The sequence below is a fragment of the Podarcis gaigeae genome (assembly GCF_964106915.1).
Source record: "Podarcis gaigeae genome assembly, chromosome: 1".
Classification (NCBI taxonomy): domain Eukaryota; kingdom Metazoa; phylum Chordata; class Lepidosauria; order Squamata; family Lacertidae; genus Podarcis; species Podarcis gaigeae.
In genome coordinates, this window is record NC_139678.1 from 45,919,369 (window position 1) to 45,939,438 (window position 20,070).

At 41.8% G+C, this 20,070-nt stretch overlaps 1 protein-coding gene and 1 long non-coding RNA gene across 5 annotated transcripts; one reads left to right on the plus strand and one right to left on the minus strand.

Annotated features, from left to right (window-relative positions):
• Positions 1–1,689: 1,689 nt before the first annotated feature.
• DCAF4 (DDB1 and CUL4 associated factor 4) lies at positions 1,690–19,497 on the minus strand. Of its 4 annotated transcripts, XR_014567760.1 has the most exons (15): positions 19,163–19,322; positions 17,590–17,742; positions 15,836–15,924; positions 13,074–13,231; positions 12,435–12,517; positions 10,954–11,056; positions 10,486–10,629; positions 9,639–9,688; positions 8,301–8,380; positions 7,595–7,690; positions 7,422–7,519; positions 6,890–7,066; positions 6,655–6,769; positions 3,778–5,573; positions 1,690–3,736 (listed from the first exon to the last, which is right to left on the minus strand). XR_014567760.1 is itself a non-coding variant. In XM_083754040.1 (14 exons), the coding sequence occupies exons 2-14, from the start codon at positions 17,697–17,699 to the stop codon at positions 5,323–5,325; spliced, it is 1,554 nt and encodes a 517-aa protein (XP_083610166.1). In that variant the 5' UTR covers positions 17,700–17,742; positions 19,346–19,497; the 3' UTR covers positions 1,690–5,322. The 4 variants fall into 4 exon arrangements, 3 of the variants coding, with proteins under 3 accessions (XP_083610166.1, XP_083610165.1, XP_083610167.1); XM_083754040.1 differs by lacking the exon at positions 19,163–19,322 and adding an exon at positions 19,346–19,497 and having other exon boundaries at positions 1,690–5,573; XM_083754039.1 differs by having other exon boundaries at positions 1,690–5,573.
• LOC310851540 lies at positions 14,153–15,599 on the plus strand. The gene is made up of 2 exons (XR_014567762.1): positions 14,153–14,664; positions 15,455–15,599. It is a non-coding gene; the product is annotated as an uncharacterized lncRNA (long non-coding RNA).
• Positions 19,498–20,070: the final 573 nt, after the last annotated feature.

A 20,070-nucleotide genomic window follows, 5' to 3' on the forward strand; every position in this document is an offset into this window, starting at 1 on the left:
CAAGAGCAACTGGTTGCTTTCCCTTAGTTTCAAAATAATACCCAAGTCACAGATTGGAATCTCCAGATACAAAAGGACTCAAGGTATCAATATAATTAGGGTGCCTTTCCCCCCTAGATATTTTCTAGATATCTGAATGACTACAACCCCTCAGATAAAAGATTAGCTGTATCAGTAGCAAACCAAACAAATCTAGAAAATTTCTAGCAAGAAACAAGACTTCAAACTACTGGGGCTCTCTGTGAGAAATACCATTGGTGGGATTCTGCTAACCTGCCACAGCTGTGGAAGGCACAAGGACTTTCAGAGTTTAGTGTTTACCTGCACCTCAAACATAGGGGGTTTCTGCTGGATCAGACCAATGACACATTTAGTCTAGTATCCTTTCCCCAATAGGGAGGGCCTGTCCACCCATTACCCTGAGGCAGTCACCATGGACAGCAGATCTCGAAAGGAAGGTGAAGGGATCCTCGTGAACCTTTGCCTGCAAATATGTGCTGCTGCTGTCATCCCAGTCGCCCCCGAGGGGGAACGGTCCCTCTGGTACCTCAGAAGAGGCTCTGAAGACCAAGAAGCACGTCACCTGCTGCCTCCTGAGTTTGTCACCTGTGGCTGCTGCCTGGAAATAGCAAGGCCACTGCTGTCGCCATCTGCTCCTCTCCAACCTCCTTTCCCCCTCCTCCTCACCTTCAGCACGCTGAAGCATCCCTGGGCCACCTCTGGTTGCCTCAAGTGGTGGCAAAGGTGGGGGACGTGCACCATTTGATGTTTTGCCTCAAGTGATTAAAAAGCCTGGGGCTGGCATTGCTGCATGGGTAAATACTTTTTTTTTTTTAAAGACATTTCTGAGGTATTTTTCCAGCCAAAGCCAAACCACCTCAAGTGAGCCATTGGAGCAGTGGTTTTGAATCAGTGTGCTGTGGCACCCTAGGGTGCCTTGAATGATGGGTCGGGCGTCTCTGCCTCCCAAAGCCATGCATAGCTGTTTGCTGCAGAATCCCTGGCTACAAGCTGAGCAGGTGAATAGTGCCTCTGGGGCTGGCCAGGGGTTGCTTCCCAGGCCCTTGTGGGGTAGTGTGAAGAGGCACCTCTCTTTGGGGCAGGGGCGGTAGCTGCGGCTGCCCAGAGGACTCCCAAGGAGAGGGTAGAGGAGAGGGGGCTGAGGGAACACTCCACAAGGCAGGGTGTTCAAAAAGGGGTGAGGGACTGCCAGCTCTGCAGGCAAGGGGTCACATAACTGGGCTCCACAAGAAAGAAGGTAGTTGGTCAAGGGAGCCATGGACTCAAAAGAGGTTGAAAACCTCTGCATTAGAGGGATATGCCTAAGGGAGGCTTGGGGAAATGGCATTCATCTTCCTTAAAAAAAAAATTATGACAAATAAGCAAATGTACCAGGCTAACATAACAGCTATGAATTTCCAAATTAAGTTTAGTGTGCCCAAAGTCAATAAAAGGAAGGCAAGATATCTGAAAAGCCTTCTCTCCTTCCCTTTCCACCTTGCTGCTTCCCATCTCCTAACTGGGATTTTATCAGTAAGAAGGACTTATATGCCAAAAATATCAACCTTTGCCATGGACTTTAGTACACCCTTTTCATAATCTGTTGACAAAAAGAGATGTGTGTATTGGTGCTAAATTAGTACAGCTAGTGGTAACTAGTACAAAAAAATACGAATAAAAATTAGCAGATTTTTCAAACATATATAATTTTATTTGTATGGCACCTTTCCATAGTTAAAACTATGCTCATGGCAGCTTACAAAATGAAAAATACATAATTATTAAAAGTAGTCATAAACAATAAAACATCAAAAAGTACACAACCACATTAAAAAAAATCCATATAAATCGTAACATCAACATAAAAATAAAATAAAATAAAAGTAACAGCAACAACCCCCCCACCCCCACCTCAGTCAGTAGAGCCCCAAAGTCTGTTCAGTGGCCTCAGCTTTTGTAGCTGAAGTCAGTCAGGGCCCAGGTCCTCCCAGGCCAAGTGGGAAAAGGCTTGCAGGGCAGGGAACAGCTCTCCCAGGACTCACAGCCAAGATTGGAATTTAAATGGGAAGCCAAAAGTAGGTGCCTGCTCACAAAGGAATTGTCATAAGAAAATACAAATTACTGAAGTGTCTTTGGCTTGCCATTATAAAGAAAGTAGGAAAAGGTGATACACCCCTGCCAAACTGAAGTTTAAATCCCACATAGGTTTTGTATAAAATGAAATAAATATTCTTCACACCCCATACCATAAACAGCCCCACAAAATGGGATTTCCCTGGTTTACATATTCTACAAGGCGCAGTGCATGGTTCACCCAGCACACAGGTGTGTTTCTCAGTCTGGGATCCGGCTGTAGTAAGATGAAGCAACCATGACAAAACATACCAAAAAAAAGTTACAAAATTAAAGGCTTCAAGTCAACTATTCTGTGACAAAGTTATTATTTGTTTCCAACGTGGCAGCTGGCAAATGGAAAGATAGGCTTAGATACTGGTTTAAAAAATGAAGCATTTCTTCTTTTGTTTACAATGTAGTATTTGAATTCAGCCTTCACTATATATTATTTCAATATAAAGATTCAATGTATAAGAGAAATATCAAAGTCTGTTTTACAGATTCAGTAAAAACAATCGTATTTTCCCCAAGCCTACTGTTCCCCTTCTGAAAAAGGTAACTGCAAGTCACCATTCCGCCATTGACTGATTTATGGTGACACATTTATGATTTCTCTACATGAAAGCACTGGGAAGGTCATCCAGAGAATCTTCACTGTTGTGTCTTATCAGGATAGGGTTGCATTCCTCTCAAGGGGCAAGAATACAGTTTGGTGGTTCTCTTGGACTCTGTGGAAGAGCCAGTGGCTAGGAGTGCTTGCTACCAGCTTAGGTTTCTGCAGCAGCTTGAATCCTATCTTGGAGAGGTTTATGGGCCAAAACAACAGGCCAACCACAAGAACTGGCCAAAGCTTTTTTTAAAAAGCAGATACCTGTCCCCACCTCTAAGCAAAGCACTCCTGGAAATGTTGCAGGAGGTTAAGATGCACAGGCTTCCGCCACCTGCTACGCTCTCTTCCTTTCCAATCCTATAAATAATTTTTATTTGTTCATTCTACGTATTCCACTTTTCCTTTAAGGAGCGCAAGGTTTCTCCTCCCCTCTAATCTTTGTCACAACAGTCTTGTGAGGCAGGCTAGACTAAGACAGTGACTGGCCCAGGGCAGGATTTCTACCTAGTCTACAGGATTTCCTAGTCTACACGGGGTGTGGAGGCAGAAAGGAATAGCAAGCGCCAAGGAATCCCAATTAATAATAATAATAAAGAAGGAATGGTGAGGGAACTTGGTGCACGCGAAAGGGGTGTCTGGGAGAGCCACATTCAGAACCTCCAGTCCAAAATACTTAATTTATTCCTACTCATCAAAAAAGCCTACAGTGTCTTAAAATATTTTGAACATGGAACAGACTCTCGGTTATGCTTATGCACAAAGTCACAAGTTATACAGTTCATTCAAAAGCATCATATTCCAGATTCTCCTTCTCCAGGGGGTTGAGGTGGTGGTTGCCTGTAGTATGAAATTACAGTTTTGACAACTGAGTAGGTATTTGTACACCTAAGTATCTTAAGGATTCAATGACCCACTTAAATGAAAATTGTTCCCTGCAATGAAACAGCACAGCAGATCAGTCTTGAAATACTGTGCTGATCCTCATTGGTAAGGAAGGTTTTCACTTTACGTCTAGGAATAAGTGCCTTATATTGTTTTTGAATGCTAACTACAATATGTCATTAAGTCCCACTTGCCACTCCAGTGGAAAAGTTAACTCAATGAGTATACTCAAATCCACACCCCTGGGGGACCTTCAAATCAAATATATCTGCAAGCCATAAACACCTGTCATATCCTGTTCCAAACGCTCATTAAAACCATAGATGAGAACACCCAGAACTGTTTTCCACATCAAAAGTCTTGTCTTTTGAGTTCTGGTAGGCTTTTTGGAGCCTTTGAAAATGATGCTTAACAGTTATCTCAGCAAAAGCTGGGCTGATATTTCCAAAACTGTCTTCCAAGACCCCAAAGGCGGGCAAGAGAGTCTCAATTTCTGTTCTGGTACGGCGGCAGCCCTCTTTGGCAGCCGTCTCTCACTCCTTACTTGTTTTAGAACTGCAAGCTATTGTGGATTAGGTGTCATCAGACATGCTGGTATCTGAGCTCCAAGTAAAATAATTAAATTCCTCCTTCAGCTGCTGTTGTCTTAAAAACCATACCACGTTTCCAGAGACTTTGCAAAAATATTTGTTATTGTGCTGGAATGGATCTGCGGATTCAAATCCACCATCCACTAAGAACTTCAGTCTCCCTTTATTTTTTAAGAAACATTTTCATAGTGGAATGATGAAGATGCAGAATCTCTAAAAACAGCAGCAGCAACAAATAACAAACTTTCGCTTAAATTCTTAAACATTTGAGTTTAACACAAAAAATCTTATCTAGATTTCAGTAAGCAAAGTTGCCGAAGAACAGTCAAAATAAAATCTAAATCCACTTATTTTAAAAAGCGTAAGATGGTGTGCTGAACAGGTCAGGTTTAGCATAAATCTGCACGAACTTGTTCCCTATCCATCACAGTAGAAACATACTTTGGGAAGCATGTATTTGTTGTGCTTGATTTATGTCACTTGAAATATCTCTTAGATAATTCTAGTTCTTAGGACGTTGGGAACACGAGCAGACCCACCTCAGAGACTCTGCAAGATGGCATAGCTTTTGGTAAGCATTCCTAGCAAATTACAGAAGCAAGAAAAATATTATGTATTGAGTAATCAGCAAGCTCGGTAACTGGAACTGAACATGTTCAGCCCAGAAGCAAGAATGGTAGGTATAATCAGGATTTCCAGAACAGCAGCCATTCTGCATGGCATGGGCAATATTCCTGCAGGTTGCTTACACTGCCGATGAAAACACCCTCGATAGCCAGCACTGTTCCACTATTTCTGTGGGCTTATATAAAACCTATAAGCTCTCCAAGTAAACAATTAGGAGCAAGCATGCAGCATGGAAGCTGTAATGTGGCATATCTGAGGACGCAGGTATACTGAATTTTTTCTTGCTGACAATATGCAATAAAAATCAAAGAACTGTGTTTGAAAATAGCAAAAACAACTAAATGCTCCAATGACTTTATTCACAATATTCTGAAATATGAAAACTGAGGAGAAAAGCGTTCACGAAATAAGAAAATAAAGAATGTTAAAGGAAAGAACCACAGCCCATCTCCGTACAACAATATGCAGGGCAGACAGCCTCCACATTTTTATTCTCCATCACTGAGGTGGAGTGGAGTTGTCCTCTTCATTGGCAGGCAGACAATATGGATTGCCTGTTTTATAGGAGAAATAATGGAGATCCTGCTTGACAGCCATAAGCAAGCCGGGAACCCCTCGAGAGCCTCCAAGGTGCGATGAAAACTCCACACTTGGGATGGAGTCAGTGGAAAATGGATGTGGAGAAGGGATAGTCCGTAGCAAATGAGCATCTTGGAGACTCCAAATTCGGGTATAACAATCCTGACCCACTGAGGAAGGAAAAAACAAATATTCTAGAAACTAACAGCCCATTACGTCCATTTGATAAAATACTTGTTACATTTACATCTCCCTGTCTCCTCAATCATGCGAGGCTGCTTGCAGGAAATACATATGTGGAAGAAAGGGCAAATGAATCTCCCAGAGAGGAGAAATTTTCTGAAAATTTGGGTCAGCAGAACTAAACACATTTTGTGGAGTCCTGGGCATGTTTCCTGTCAGCTATTAAGATTTCTTCACAATTCAAATGTAGGACATTTGAACATATTTCATATTTCATATTTATAGGACATATTTATAGGTTATACAAGTTCATCTGAAACACTGGGCAGCTGCTGCCAGCCAGTGTGGACAACACTAAGGCAGATGGACCAATATTTTGACTTGGTACTGTGAGTGAAATGCACTGGATCCAGTGGCTGAACAACGATGGAAAAACCTCTCACTACACAGCCCTAGAGATATATAAAACATTTGTCAAAAACAACTGCAGACAGCTTTGTCTCAACAGCCTTTTTTTAAAAAAATATTTTATTAAGGATTTTCTTGTTTTACAGAAGTAAGTGTAATGCCTCGTAATTTTTTTCCCATGTAACGTTTTTACAAATCCGTTTCATTTGTTGAGGCATTAGGGGGAGAAGAAAAAAGAAAGAAAAAAGAAAGGGGGGGTGGAGAGAGGGAAGATGGATGGGGGTGGGGTCGGGTGGCGGTGTTTCTATTATGTTTAATGTATGTAGAGTTTGGTGTCAGCGTTGCTTGTGTTGTTCACTTGTGTTCCTTTGGTGGTGAGAGAGGTTGGGGTTGGCCTAGGGTGTGATTGTTTGTTTGTGATTGGCTGTGGTGATCTTTGTTTTCGTGTGTGAGTGAGGTGGGTGGGTGTTTTGGATCAGGTTAGCCATATTGATTTGTATGCTGTTGGTGGATTATTGTCATTGTCCTGTTGGGCTGTGTATGTGATAAAGGGGAGCCATACCGGGGTGAAGGCGTCTTCTTCTGTTTGCCCCCGTGTCAGTTTCAGCTCAACAGCCTTTTTTAGGCAAACTCCATTTTGTGCATGACCATGTGCCCTACCTGCTGTAAGAAGCCCTTCTTCCTCATTGACATGCAAAGGCAGAATGCTGTGTTCATTGTGATGACCGTGATATTCTTTCACACATTTTAGTTTTCTCAGATCCCAGAGTTTTATCTGTAAATGGACAGAGTAAGAGAACAAACACATCACTTAAAGGAAAATCCTCGGAATGCTTAGCCAAGGCAGTAAAAACAGTATTCATGGAATATTTCGTGAAACAAGCTGGATCTCTACCCGGCCTGCCATGTCTGCAGCCAAGAGGTACTGCTCATCCTTCAGAAGATTCACAGATGTGACTGCCGAGTCATGAAACAGCCGGAGGCTTTTCAACCCTTGCCCTGTATTCATGGGGCGGCGGATATCAATGCTGAAAATCTCCCCTGAACGGCAGCCATTATACAGCACTGGAGCCTATAAAAGCCAAAGAACAAATTCAGTGGATTTCAACACTGCCTTACTACTTGTACCCAAAACCTCCTTCTTGGGTAGCGAGGGGTTGTGTACCTGGGCTGTTCCCCCACCTCCATTTTATCCAAGCAACAACCATCTGAAATAAGCTACATGATACCAACCAAAGAAAACCAGGCAAATTCAATGACTAGGATCTGAACCCAGGTTTTCTCCACCAGTGCTCTATCCACTACTCCATAGTACAACTTTACTGTATACTCAAAGCTTGTTTAAGTTGAGCAATGACAACATTAACCACAGAAATTCAGGGCTATCATTGCCTGGGTCTGCTTGTTGCACAAAAAGTCTCTCCTACCTGGGTGGCAAACTGCTGTGCGAGAGCATCACTGCTGATAGAAAATATCTGACGATGACCGGTCACTGCGTTGGTCACATGGACTTGTTGACTTAAACCTAAGATGAAACAAAATGTAAGCACCAGACAAGTAATTAGCTCCATAATGATAGTGGTAAAGTATTGCACCTTACCTGTGCTAAAGTAATTATCAGCCTGAGGATTCAGACACCAAGCACAGGACCAGGCTGTGGAGATCTTGAAGCTGCACAACATTCCAGGCTGGTCTCCTAAAAGAAAAAGGAAGAAGCCATTAGGAAAGCATCCTCAACACCAGGTTTGTCCCCCCAAAACGGTATAGGGTACCTATCTTTTATTATTCATACCACTGTATCTTCAAAACATTCAAATGCAAAAAACACTTGAAGAGCCTCTGCCACATTGAACTGCTTAACTGACGACCCAATGCCTGCTTTGCATGCCTGCCAGGGAGCAAGGCCATAGTCCACTTAGATCAAAGCAGTCTCATTTACTTTAGTCGAACTGCTTTGAGGAAGGAATTATGATGACTGAATTGCACGATGCATCCCCAAATCCCATCTTTTATAAGTATGCCCTCTACCCAAAGCATATGCTTGCCTCTTTCAGTGGCTGAACATTAGCAACGTGCTTCGGACATAATTTTAAAAACCATGTTCAATAAAGGGAGCAAAACAATTACCGACAGAAGGCTGACTAGTTACCTAAACTAAACCAACAAAAGCCAGAGGCCTGGACATAAGGCAATGTCAGTGTTATTCTTATAACATTCAGAAAAATCATACTTGAGAACTGTAAAACTGGTATGTCTCATATAGGATCTCTGCATGCCTAAGACTTCACCCAACAGATATACACTACCTGCATTAGAGTTATTGAACAAAGATGCTGGAAGCAGGCTGGCACAGCCGAGAGTTTCTGCAATGCCCATGAGGCACAGCTTGATAGAGGTAGTTAAGGATATTAAAGAGACAATACGGACAGCTCTCACAGGAACAGAATGTGTCACTTTAAATCAGCCCAAGAGGCAGATCTCCCTCTGCCACAGTTGCACTAATAAATATTTCACTAGAAAACAGGAGATTTCACAGCATTTCAAGATGTACAACATGCACTATCAAGAAAGCATCATAGATAAAAGTATTAACTTACGGGGTTCCCCACCCCCATTTAAACCAATGTCTCCAATCTCTGCTCCCTACTTTTAGCATGGATACTAAGAATAAACAGAAGGAAAAAAACACATAAATGATGGAAGTCATGTTCCTCCTCTTTCTACCACAAAGCACAAAAACATTGCAGTAGCGTTACTTAATTTAAGTTCAAAGCCCCAGAACAGAAAACTGATTTTTCTAGAGACATACTGAAGAGAACACGATTTTCATGTTTTTTGGGAGGGGTCTAAATGATGCACATCCTCCAGGCATGCCTGGAATTGTTCAGCAACCACCCGTTCAATCACCTTGCCCAAAAACAGAAGATTTGAGACTGGGCGATAGTTGGCCATATTGGCCAGGTCCAAAGATGTTTTTTAAGAAGCGGTTTAATAACCACCACTTTCAGCGGGTCTGGGAAGGCTCCCACACAGAGGGAAGCATTCACCACCATGCGGAGCCCATCGCCCAGCCCGGCTCACTTTTATGAGCCAGGATGGGCAAGGATCCAGGAGACATGTGGTTGGCTTCACTTGTCCAAGCAGCCTGTTCACATCCTCATTGGAATTGATCTCATGCAACATCACCAGACAGGACCCTAGCACTCTTCCACCCCAGCCTGGATCCCACTGCGGAGTCTACCTCTTTCTGAATCTGAGCGACTATCTGCAAAGAACTTTTCAAAATCATTGCAGGAGATAATTGGGGTCGTCATAAGGCCCTGATGGTGAAGGTGGTTCCGCTAGATTGTGAACCACTTGAAAAGAGTCTCCTGCTGCTGTTCTCTACAGATGCAATAGAGGCGGTGAAGAAGGCGCTCTTCGCTGTCGCTATCACGACTTGGTAGGCTCAACATTGAGCTCTAACCAGTGTTTGGTCTGACTCGGAATGAGTTTTCAGCCACCGGTGCTCTAGCAGTGTCAGCGATTGTTTCATCACCCTCAGCTCCAGCGAAAACTACAGAGCCACCCGGGCTTCATGTAATCGGAGAGGGTGTTCGGAGCCAGACAGTTGATAGCATTTCATTTTTTTATAAGAAGGATATAACACATGGGAATCTGGATGACTTAGCGAGGCCCAACACACAGAATTCACCTTGAAAATAAACAAAAACAAACAAACAAACAAACAAACAAACAAACAAACAAACAAACAGAAAATGCCTATTGGAACAAGGATATATGAATGCAGGTAGATTAACTGAACAGGCTAGTGTTGAAAGTATAACCCTGTTCCCCCCACCCCCTGAAAATCAATAGGAAGCTGAACACAATCTAGTTAATAAATGAGAATCCACAGATTTCATACAGATTGGCACAGCTCTTTAACCAGGCCTTTTAAATAATTTATGGCTTTTTAAAAGTGTGTTTGTGTGGGATGTGTGTAACTTTTTTTATGTTAGGAATTTTGTGTTTTTATACTGTGCACTGCAATCTTTGGGAAAGGGTCTCATCCCTATAGTTATAAGGACTGATATTCCACCCTCCAAAAACTTGCTTAAGCAGAGATGAAACATGTTCCTGATGTCTTGTCTTGGTTTAGCAGTCTTGCAACTGAATTCTGAAAAGAGCTTCCATATTCAAACCATATATGAGTTACAATAATCTAACCTGGACACAGATAACTGTGGCTAGGCTCTCACACAAGAGCAGACCAGCTTATGAGACCAGAGGCTTATCTAGTTCAACATCCCATGTCCCATAGTGGTCAAATCAGATGGCTATGGAAAGCCCATAAGCAGAACACAAGTAAATTGGTCCTCTCCAAGTGTTGTTCCCCAGCAACTGGTATTCAGAAATCTACTTAAGTGCTCCACATTTCTGCTTGGTCTCAATAGTTAGGGTTAAAGAGAATAAATAAATTCTAAACTTGAAAGAAGGACAGAGCAGTACCTTGCGGTTTGTAAAATACAGGTTGTCGTACATTTCCACAGTAAGAGTATTCTTCCCCAAACCACTGAGGTTGACAATACCACATTTGCATCCTCCATGCTCCACATCATTCACAGTGAATATTCTTTCAGAGGCACTGTCTGCCTGCAAAAGCAAGGTGTGAATTGCTGAGGGGTTACTTTTTCCCCAAGGAGGGCTCTTCCACTAATGAAGAAAATCGCAAGCTCATCTCAAAATGTTACAGAAAGTTTATCAGTTGCCAAATGCCCCCCTGCCACCCACCCTGCCCCAAGATCCAGCTAGTAGCTGCCATTCTTCCAAATGAAGGGCAGAAGAATTTCTGAAAGTACCCATGGATGCATCTGGAAGAGATCATTCTTGCTGTAAGATCACATTGCAACCTTAATACCAAGATAAATGACTGTCCTAACGTAAGTAACAAAACAAAACAAAACCCCTCCAACTTACCATTATCAATTTAAAATTGTTGCTTCCACAAATAGAGGAATCTGGGGTCTCAATTTCCAATTTCCTTCTCTGCATGCAATTCACTTTTAATTCATGGATCGACCTACGCCAGAACGAGGAAAAGAGAACAACCAAGGAAACTGGCATTTAATGTCAACAAAGCCAAAATCAGTATGAGAGCCAGTATCGGTGCTAACAATCAAGTGTTGTTTTAGAGTGGTCAGATAAATTAAGAGTGCTGTCCTGTGGCCCCTGGAGATGGTATAGCAGTGGTCATAGGACAGATCAGATCTAACCCTTCTACATAACAAACAGAACTGTGGGTCAGGGAGAACCAGTGTCGGATAATCCTTCTCCAATGGCACCAGCTTCCTCTGACACCTTGGCCCAACATGATGCAGGGTCAAAAGGGTGGGGACATTCTAGGAAGCTGCTTGGGTCCAAAGCCCTCCTGGTTTCCTGATAACATTCCAAAATCCGGAGATTTACATACACTTCTGAACTTTATTTAAATGTATCCAGCCCCTTGTTTCCAACAGGAGGGAAATGAAAAACCAAATTATTTAAAAAAATATTTTACACATGGTAATGGAAGGACTGCACTCTGTACTCCCTTCTATTCTGCCAGTGAAGTCTGACAAGGCATTAATAGATGGGTGGTTAAAATGCCTTCATATTTCCCCACCAACTAGCCATAGGATTGGTACCTGAACGTTCCCAAACCTATCATTTCCAGTGCAAAGTCCAATAGTGGGGGGGGGGGGAGAGAATAAATTGCAGTGTATTGCCTATCAACATCAACTCAAAGGAGACTTAAGCCTGCTGATTTGAATAAGTGGTTCCTCCCCTATCAACTTGCCAGATGGATCGAGTCCCACTCCCTTCACTGCTCTGGGGGTTCACCTCCACCTCCCCACCAGTCAATTTCAGGTGGCATACAGTGGTGGGAGGAGAGACGAGGGAAAGCCCCATCATGCAAGTGGAAGCCCTCGCATAGGGCTTTTGCTGATGGGGCTTGTAAGGTGAATCGCGCAAATGCATTTACAAGTGAGTTAGTTGGATAGCACCCTCAGTGGCAGCAACATTTAGACTGCTTAGCTGAAATAAAATCTAGTCTAATAAAGGCTGCCCTTTGGGAGGAAGGACGGGATAAAAATGGAGTATAAGTAACTTATATACAAGAACTACACATTGTTGTTAAAATACTATGAACAGAGAAAGATTACCATTTGATCAAAAAAGTACTTTGATAACTATCTCTTCCACCAAATCAAGCAAAAGAGGTTTTAGGTAGGCTGCAAACCAAATAAATGTGAAAGGTATGTTGTAGATCCATCCTCCACATACTGTAGAATCTGATACTGATATATTCAGTAATTGGGCACCTTGTAGTCACTCTGGTCTGTTAGAGAAGTTCCCCTTTTCCACAGAGCTTAAGAGAAAGAGCTTTGCAACATAAAAGGAATGTTAAATCATCTTACCTGCAATAGTTGATAGAGCTAGGCAAACCTAACTGCCTCTTGCGTAAAACGATTGAAGAGTTCAGCCCAGACCTGGATGCTTTCTGTTTAAAAATGGTGAAAGTGCACAATCATGTTCCTTGTGCTTAAAAAAATCATGGGCTGAATCCAACAAAACCATAAGCAGAACTATCACACAATGGAATTTCCCAACCTCCACATGTGTGCTTGAGTACACACAAACACCGTCCTGCTCTGGAGGAATGGGGGAACTCCCAAAGCAGTTTTTTTTTTGGGGGGGGGGGCTTTCAAGAAGGACAAAGGGTAGGAAGTTCCATTGCACCACTGGAAGTTGTTCATCCAATGACTTCATTGAATACAACTCCATGAACTCTTCATGTACAATTGTCACTCTTACATCAAGCAAGTGTGTGGACTTAACATAATCTTGTTCTATGTTTAATCAAATGAATAATGTAAGCTTTCAATTTATGAATTAAAGCTTGAACAATAAGATTTTCATACGTAAGAGCAACGTGTAACCTTAAATCAGAAACCAGAATCTGGCATAGAATTACGTACCCTTAAAGCAGCTGATGGCAATGACCTTACGCATTAAGTGAACCTAATTTGAGAGAATAATTAAGTGCAACAGCTCACCTTCATGCATTTCTCCTCCTCCTCCAAGAGCTTTAGCCTTTGACTCTCCATCCTTCTGTGCTGAATATTCTCATTGGTGAGAGGGTTGCTGTTGTTATGCCCAGGAAGCAAGCGAAAGTAGCGGTTCCTTTCAGGATCGTAGTAAAATCCTGGTAATTCTTAAAAAGAAATCCAACACTGTTAGCAGAACCCTCTTCCATCTTCCCCATAGATTACACTGCATAACAATGGACAAGCATTTGTAGGACTTCATACAATTACTTTCTGTGGTAGGAAAAGCATCCACCATTGCAGTTTAACACAAGGAAGTAGTTGGTAGTTTTCTTACAAATAAATATAAAAACTCAGTGCAAAGGACAACTGTAGCTACTTACAGGGTGGATTTGATTTAAATCATGATTTAAATCACTAGCCAGTAAGACTTGATTTAAATAGGATGGATGCATCCATGAGGAACTAAAAAAGATGCTCAGGATATCTTTAGGGGGAAAACCAGAGTCATTCTTACTAAGTATAGTAGGAGATGAGATACCACAAGAAAGGAAAAAAATACTCTTTTATGCAACTGCAGCAGCCAGGTTACTCCTTGCAAAGAACTGGAAAGGAAATTATATTACCCACAAAAGTGGATTGGCTATATAAATTAACAGAATTTATAGAACTGGCAAAATTAACTGCGGCAATAAGATATCAAACACATCAGAAATTAAGGTCACAATGGTTATGGTTCGAAGAGTACATGAGCAAACACTGCTCTAAAGATAACATGCTGGTATGTGTAGACTAAGCTTGTAAAGTTGTCATGATAATATAATAGTATAATAAAAGAAATAATGTAGTGATACATTATTTGCAATGTAAATAAGAACTTGAATGAAAAAATGACAAGCACTGGTGGAGGGAAGTCAAAAAGGTGTATTATCATCCACCTATTTTATGTACTTCTTTCTTACCTTAATTTTTTTCTTTTGTTTTTCTTCTTATCCTTTTTTTTGTTGTTATTATGGTTGCAAATGTATGTGTATTAATGTTTGTATGAACATCTAATCAAATCAAATAAATAGTTTTTTTTAAAAAAAGACTAGATTTAAATAATGTTTTTACAAAAAGACTCGTTCTTCCTGGTATAATCTTAATATTTACAACCAGATGACGCTCTCATTTTTGGAGTAATAAATTTTCAGAGTAGTTTTTACTTTTATAGCAAAAATTACTGATTTAGTTATACTATTAGAAATACATAGATAATTATGAAATTATTGTGAGATTTAATAATTTAACTATTTATATTTGGACAACTCTCCTGCTGTACTTTTTGGGAAGGAGAAAAATAACTATTCCCTTAATAACAATTTAAACAATTTATTTAACTAAAACAGTAACATTATAGCATATGTATCCATGTTTGTTAACTGATGTGGTTAAACAACTGACTTGCACAATTATTACACAAAGATCCCAAGATTTGTGGAGTTTTCTGCACACGAGGTTGCACTTTCATTTTTACAGATCCACACTTAGCTACTTGTGCGGATCTATTCCACTCCAAACAATCTATTCATTGAACCTCTTGGAATTCAGCATTTAAGAGGTATGGGGTTGATTCTGTGTATGTAAATTTGGAAAGGCACAATGGGAATAAGTTTTTTCCCTCAACTCTGTATGTTTATAACATTTTTCCTGTGACGAAAAGGCATGTTATATCGGCAGACACAAATTCACACTTCTGAGAACTGCAAAAACAAGCATCTGTGATAATATCTTCTTGTTAGAAAAACTGCCCCAAATAATCTTACAGAAACCTCTGGAAGAACATGACATTGTGAATGGATTAATGAAATTCATTTACAAAAAAAATTAAACATTGCATATAAAGCCTCATGCTACATAATTAAAAACAAATCCTTATTAGAAAACTGTCTTTAGAAAGATTTTTCCTCCAAAAGCATTTTATTTTTTAAAATGCAATTTTAATTTTTTAAAAAATCACTTTTTTTATTTTTTAAATCATTGATTTGTATCCACCTTGGCTACTTACAATGAAAGCAGCAAATCAAAGTTACTGCATTCACCAATTGGAACAGAGACAGTATAGTCATTCTTTAAGATTCCTTTAACTTTGCACACAACTTTTTTAGCACATTATACTGGCCGTCTCCAAAAGGCTTCAGGGAGGTTAACTCCTTTTACAATATGAACATGTATTATTTTCAGCTTTACTTTCCAAGAAGTTGCTCTGGACAGATGTATCTGATTTCTATGTGACCAGATATGGCAATTGTCCCCCACTCATCCCTGTTGACATTGCTGGAATGTGAGAATCTTTAAACCGCATATTAGCCCTATGAATTTAGTAAGGGAATTATTTGTCAATCATGCAGGTTGATGCAGCAGGGCAGTTCTTATGTACAGAAATGAAGATGGAAACCTCACTCTCAGTTGCTGAAGTTGACAACATGTCTGGCAGAAGCACCCTAAAGAAGCCTGTATTAATAAAGATGGCATGGCAAGGCCTTGAAATACTCATTTATGTGAATTATGTTTGAAAAAAAATGTTTATATATTTATCGTTTGAAAAAAATATTTGACTTCAAGAAAGCCGCTACTTTCCATTTGTCAATTTAACTTGTCAATATTTTAAAACTGATTAAAATATTCCTTAGACACAGGTGGCAGGCATCCTTTGAAAAGTTGAGTGACGATACATGTCAAAGGTCTCAAACTCATGAAAGCAGTGGGAACTTTCTTGGTAAATTCCTTACCAGGTGGTGGCATGTTTGAGAGTATTTCAGATAATGCAGTGGAGGGAGATTCATCTTCGCCAGTGTCTGGGTGCAGTGGTGGTTCTTGTCTATAAGAAGGAGATACATAAGTAAGAAAGATTCCATAAAATATTTGGTGGGTTAAATATTAAACAAGTACAAATATCGAATTAACTATCAGTGAAAAGGTTAAGAGTGAATAAAAAAGCAGGAAACCAATTTCAAGAAATGTCGTTACCCTGAGCAATATAATGCCACCTACTCCAGTGTTCTATTGGGGAACTCAATTTTGTTGGGGGACGCTGAGGAAGAAAACGGAATAAGAAAAGGGAACATGTCCCCTGCTTTCTCTCTCTCTCCCCCGCTATTACATTTCTTTTCCCTCCCACATTGGAAAAATGCCCCACCTCTCAGTATAATACTCACAATTCCGCCTCGTCCAATATCCCCCCTGGATCTTTCACTTCCAAGTCCTCCTACAACACTGCTTACAATAACCAAATGTTAAGTCCCATGGTCTACTCTATCCCAATATAGGAATCAATTTTACTGTGTGTATGCAGTTTATAGGCAGATTACCGTATTTTCCGTCCCATAGGACGCTCCGTCCCATAGGACGCACCTAGTTTTTTTGGGGGGGAAATAAAGGGGGGGGGAAATCCCTTTATTTCCCCCCAAAACCAGGTCGGGGAAACCGAACCAGGTTGAGGAACAACGGGATGGCAGCGCTGCGCCTCCTTGCTGTCCCCCGAGTTTGTGGGGCTGGATGATGTCTGTCCGGCGGGCGGGGCGCTCTGCTTCAGGGCGCCCCTCGCGCCGGGCGGCAGGCTGCTATCTGCAGCATAGACAGCCTTGCGGGACCTCCCGCAGGGCTGCCTAGGCTGTGGATGTGTTCCCGAAGCGCTGGGCGCTCTGCTTTCAGGGCGCCCGACGCTCCGGGAAGCAGGCTGCTATCCGCAGCCTAGACAGCCCTGCGGGACCCCTCTTTGGTGCGCACCGACCCCTCTCGCTCTCCAAGCTTCAGCGAAAGCCTGCATTCGCCCCATAGGATGCACCCAATTTCCCCTTCATTTTTGGAGGGGAAAAAGTGTGTCCTATAGGGCGAAAAATACGGTACCTAATCTCTACAGAGTTATCCAGAGCAACATACATACTTCAGATAATTTACTATTGACTCGGAGTGACGTCCACACAAACATTAGTTTGCTATCTGTTTTAATAGGGGCAATCAAAAAAATAGCCATTTTCATCTAAAAGGCATATATCACATATGAACTGTGAACAAAAAATTAACATAAAACCCTAAAGACCTTCTTAGATAATGCTTAAGGGCCAAAACGCTTCATTGTTTATATATTTACTTTATTAAAAAAATACTTGTATACTTCAAATTCATAAAAACAATGAAAGCGGTTTACACCAATTATACGTACATATTGAAATCACATAAAATTTAAAATGATAGAAAATATTTTTAATTGTCTGCATATTTATTATTACTTTTCTTAACTATCTGCGTATTTATTTCTGTAAACCACTGTAGAAAGTGCATGGAAAAAAATTAATGTTTCAGTTTTTCTGCTTCCTCTGATGGACACCGACGCTGATGTTCTGCAGCACTGAGCTGCAAACTGAGTGCGGGAGGGCAACTATTGTGTCAGTATTTAAGCGTGGACTTTCACTGTAAATATCCGAGACTCATCCATTCTATTTAAAGCATTAATCCTTAAAAATCTGAAAGTATCATCACCTACCCTAGCCTTGCTGAAGAAGTCCAGCGGTGGCGTATCCTCCATGTCTGATTGGGACCTGGTCTTCGGTTGTCTCGCCAGCAGATTCTGCCTCGCCAACAGTTTCGTTTCATTCTGTGCACTGTACAGCACAACTTTCAGCAGTTTTGAAGAGCTCTACACAAATAACACCTCAATTCAGCTGCTTTAAAATCTGTGTTCACAGCCACATCATACACCCCGAAAGCACATGACTTCTCCCAAAGAAACCTGGGAATGGTAGCGTGTTAAAGGCTGCTGAGAATTGTAGCTCCCCCAGGATTCTTTGGGGAAATTATTTCAAAAAGTAGTTTGTGATACAGTGGTACCTCTGGTTACGTACTTAATTCGTTCCAGAGGTCCGTTCTCAACCTGAAACTGTTCTTAACCTGAAGCACCACTTTAGCTAATGGGGCCCCGCCGCACAATTTCTGTTCTCATCCTGAAGCACTGTACATACTGTACATACCACTGTACATACAACTTGTGTTCTTCAACTTAAAAAACAAAAAATAAGGAAAGAAGTCCACCGGGCTAGCAGTAAAACCAGAGCTCCAGTAAAGCAACTCTCTGGATCCTAGCCGCTGCACAATAACATTCATCCAACTTACTCTCTGATTCATTTAAGACATCAAGCGAAACCCGTAACAAGCTTTCTGTGAGGATATAGGTATTGGATATTCCTACTACTGGTTTTGTCTTAGTATTATTAGCCTTGTACTGCAATTGTGTTGTTACGCCGACTTTAATGGAAACTGTTTCTATACCGGCTTTCATGGAAGTTGTTTATTTTTATACAAGGCAGACTATCTAAAGAAGCGTGCATGCATACGAAAGCCCATACCAATAACAAACTTAGTTGGTCTCTAAGGTGCTACTGGAAGTAATTTTTTTATTTTGTTTCGACAATGGCAGACCAACAGGGCTACCTACCTGTAACTATTACTTTTATGTTACAGATAGGTAGCCGTGTTGGTCTGCCATAGTCAAAACAAAAAAAATTCCTTCCAGTAGCACCTTAAAGACCTGGGGTATCTGAAGAAGTGTGCATGCACACGAAAGCTCATACCAAGAACTAACTTAGTTGGTCTTTAAGATGCTACTGGAAGGAAATTTTTTTGTTATTACTTTTATGGTTAGATTAAGTCAAGGGTCTCCTTAAGAGGAAGAAAGGCTATCCAACCCAACAATTAAATCGAATTTTATTATTACAGTCACAGACCAGTTCCGGCTCACTTACAAGATCAGAAAAATCATAAAACACAACAGGAATACATTGAATTGCAACTGGGTTTAACAGAGACGATTCAGATTTAGCAGCAGTTAAAAATATACATTAAATCTTGAGCACTAAAATATAAACTAAAATTATCATAACCCAACCAAAACCTTACCCACAGCTAAAGTCAGAGGAGAAAAAACAGCGAATTTGTGCCGAGGGGGCCGAGGTGCCTGTGGGAAGTCCACAAATTCGGCAACTCTGCCCTTCCCGCTTCAAGGAGTGAAGCAAAGACCCATAACTTCCCGCTCCCCCCCCCCCCCGCGGACTCCGACCTACCAGCCTCAAGCAGCAGCCGTCAGCAGCCTCCTTCCTTCCAGCTCCGTTTCCCTCAAAACTCTGGAAGTGGTCAAGGAGTCGCTCCTACTCCTGCCTCTCCTCCTCCCAGCTGCTGCTCCTCCTCCTCCTCCTCCCAGCTCCTCCCTCTGCTAGCGACCACATGCGCGCGCACGCATATCCCACCTAATCTTTGATCTTCAAGGTTCCAGACACCTCCAGCAGCGACGTGGCAGGAAAAACTACTGTACTCTCTGCCCCGCCCCCCCCCCGCAGCCCGTTCACTCGGAAGCTTTAAGCCACTTCGACTCAGCACTTCCTTCAGCTTCCCCCTTCACAACTGCTCTCTCATTGGTTCCCTTCCTCGTCCCGCCTCTCCGCCCGCCCGAGGCTTTCAATTGGTCGAATCGGGGTGCCGATCATATGCCGTTTTGTTTTCCTCGCCGGGACAGAGAGAGAGAGAGAGATCAAGAGTGGCCGGACTATGTATCTAATGTCTCTCCTCGCGTCCCCTCCGCCCAACCTCACTCGCGTGCGGTCCTCCTGCCTCGCTGACGGTCACGTGACTGTTTGGCGGCGGGGAAGGGGTTACTGTATAGTCCGTTCAGAAGAAGTAGGCGGGGCGCGGAGGATTCTCTGGCCACGCGACGAACCCGTGGGGGCGTGGCTTCGAGCAACTCGTAGAAACTGGTTGAGGAAACGGCATCGCGCCGTCGGGAGAAGTTTTTGGTTTTGGTTTTACCTCAGAGATGCGCTGTTGCTCGGGGCGCGGGCATCGAGAGCTCAGCGCTTTCTCTTGAAAGCCTAGTGTTAAGATAGAAATAGTACAATTAGGGAGAAGTAAATCCTTTTTAAAAAAAAGTTTTTACAGTATTTATACTTTTCAAGTTTATACATTTCATTAGTTTAAC

Bases quoted from the DNA above. Each gene is read 5' to 3' on its own strand.
- DCAF4 (XM_083754040.1), bottom strand. From the start codon at position 17,699: ATGAAACGAAACTGTTGGCGAGGCAGAATCTGCTGGCGAGACAACCGA. The intron at 7,520-7,594 runs GTAAGGTGCAAT...GTTTCATCTTAG, and splicing joins TGATAATTACTTTAGCACAG to GTTTAAGTCAACAAGTCCAT. The intron at 5,574-6,654 runs GTAGGGCACATG...TTCCTTCCTCAG, and splicing joins AGAAGGGCTTCTTACAGCAG to TGGGTCAGGATTGTTATACC.